This window comes from Chinchilla lanigera, unplaced genomic scaffold, assembly GCF_000276665.1.
Source record: "Chinchilla lanigera isolate Chin_1 unplaced genomic scaffold, ChiLan1.0 scaffold00019, whole genome shotgun sequence".
NCBI classification, from domain to species: domain Eukaryota; kingdom Metazoa; phylum Chordata; class Mammalia; order Rodentia; family Chinchillidae; genus Chinchilla; species Chinchilla lanigera.
In genome coordinates, this window is record NW_004955420.1 from 23,024,979 (window position 1) to 23,027,197 (window position 2,219).

Genomic DNA, 2,219 nt, shown 5'->3' on the forward strand with positions numbered 1-2,219 from the left:
AAGTTCAAGGCCAGTTGGGTTACAAAGTGATTTCAAGGCCAGCCTGAACTGCATAGTGAAACCCGTCTCAAAAAGACAAAAAAAAAAAAGTTGAATATGTTTGATGTTGTTTCTGCATCTTCTGTTCTGTTCCATTGATATTCATGTCTGTTTCTGCATGGGTACCATGCTGTTTTTATCACAGTAGTTTTGTAATGTAACTTCAAGCCTGGGATTATGATGCCTGTTGCTTTGCTCTTTTTAAGCAGAATTGCTATTTTAGGTCTCTTCTAGTCCCGTATGAATTTTAAGATTGTTTTCTCCAGTTCTTTGAGGAGAGCTGTTGGTAATTTGATTAGGACTGCATTAAATCTATGTATCAGTTTTGGGAGTATGGCCATTTTGACATTATTTGTTCTGCCTGCCTATCCAAGAACAGTGGATATCTCTCCATTTTCTGATGTCCTCTATAATTCCCTTTTTCAGAGTACTACAGTTTTTGTTATAGGGGTCTTTCACTTCCTTTGTTAGGTTAATTCCTAAATATTTAATTTTTCTTAAAGCTGTTGTGAATGATATTATTTTCCTAATTTTTTCTCTAGTATATAAAAATGCTATTAACTTTTAGGTATTGATTTTTGCATCCTGCTACCTTGGTGAATTTGTTTATCAGTTCTAGGGGTATTCTGGTAGAATTTGGAGTGTCTTCTATGTAAAGGATCATGTCATCAGAATTTTTCTTTATAGATGTGAGATGGGTAATAGGAAAGACTCCATAGAATGGGAAAATTTGATGATGTAAAAGAGAGAGGGTAAGTTACTAGACAAGTGTCTTTGTGTGAGTAGGGATTGGCTTCAGATTGGAGTGTAAGTGATTATAGTCAAACGAGGTAACAGAGATTTCTGGCACAGCTACTCTTAGGTGGATGGTGTGGTTGGTGATGAGAGTCTAGGACAGTGAAGTTTTGCTGGCTTTCATTTCCTCAGTAAAATAGGAAGAAAGATTACCATTAATAATGATGATAGAAAAAGGAGTCCGTGATTCAAGGGGACAATAGGTGAGAAGTAGTCATCTAAGACTAGAAGAAAAATGAAAAGATAGGAATTTTAGCATGTAGCCTGCCTACATTCAAAGAGTGCTGAAATTCATGGTCACGAGTTTAGAAGGAAAACACTCAGGAATTTTATATATTTTCTCCAGCCAATTTAGATGCATGAGCATGGAAATGAAATCACTGAGTGCTTGGATTTAACCTGGGATGTGCTTTTGCCAAGAGATTACCATGAAGTGGAAGAGATCAAAGTGATTATGGGGGCTGGGGATTTAGCTCAGCGGCAAAGCACCTGCCTGGCAAGCGCAAGGTCGTGAGTTCGGTTCCCGGTACCGGAGAAAAACCAAAAAAAACCAAAAAAACAAAAAAACAAAGTGATTGTGATTCAGATACACACAGTAAGCCAGTGGTTGGCTGAGGAGCTGAAATTGGGCAGGGAGGGAGGAAGGAACATCCAGAGATTAAGTACTAGAGAAAGATGCTAGAACAAGTGGGACTTCTGTCCTTACGGGATCAAAGCATTGTTGGACTTTGGGTGTGTGGATGAGGGTGCATGTGTGGTTGTTTTAGCAAAAAAATAAACTTGATTGATTTTCTTATCATTACAGTAAAACTATAACACACTCCAAATCTGTCTAATGCACAACTCCCACATAGAAAAACAATGGTCATTCTTTGGCAAGAAGATTAGCATTTTCAATTTCAGTTGTTTCTCCATGTAGAAATGCCCAGAAAGTTACTGCGAATATGGATCTAAAATACAGGGGTAGCTTCTTTGGGCAGTTGCAGCGGCTGGTGGATTGGCAGCTTGAGTCCAAATTCTGGCCAAAATGCGGCAGTACCAGACCTGGGTGGAATACAGTCCAGTGGCAGAAAAGCTCTCCCTCGAGGACTTGATGAAGGCAGGAGTGGTTCTCAAATATAGGCACACTAACGGGAATTTGTGCATTAAAGAAACAGATGATTTAGTCTGTTTGGTGTACAGAACAGGTCAAGCTCAAGATGTGAAGAAGATTGAGAAGTTCCACACTCAGCCAGTGCGACTTATGGTAGCCAAGGAGTCCCGCAATGTTACCATGGAAACAGACTGACAGTTTAAAATAAAGATTGTTTGTCCTATTTGTAGGAAGTAAATATCTTTTGAAATTGATAAAGTATTGGAACAGAAAATACTTTATGTAACTAAGT

The 2,219-nt window shown here is 38.6% G+C and overlaps 1 protein-coding gene across 1 annotated transcript; it reads left to right on the forward strand.

Annotated features, from left to right (window-relative positions):
• Nucleotides 1-1,861: 1,861 nt before the first annotated feature.
• Nucleotides 1,862-2,122, forward strand: LOC102016921 (signal recognition particle 9 kDa protein-like). The gene has a single exon (XM_005383307.1). The coding sequence runs from the start codon at nt 1,862-1,864 to the stop codon at nt 2,120-2,122; it is 261 nt and encodes an 86-aa protein (XP_005383364.1).
• Nucleotides 2,123-2,219: the final 97 nt, after the last annotated feature.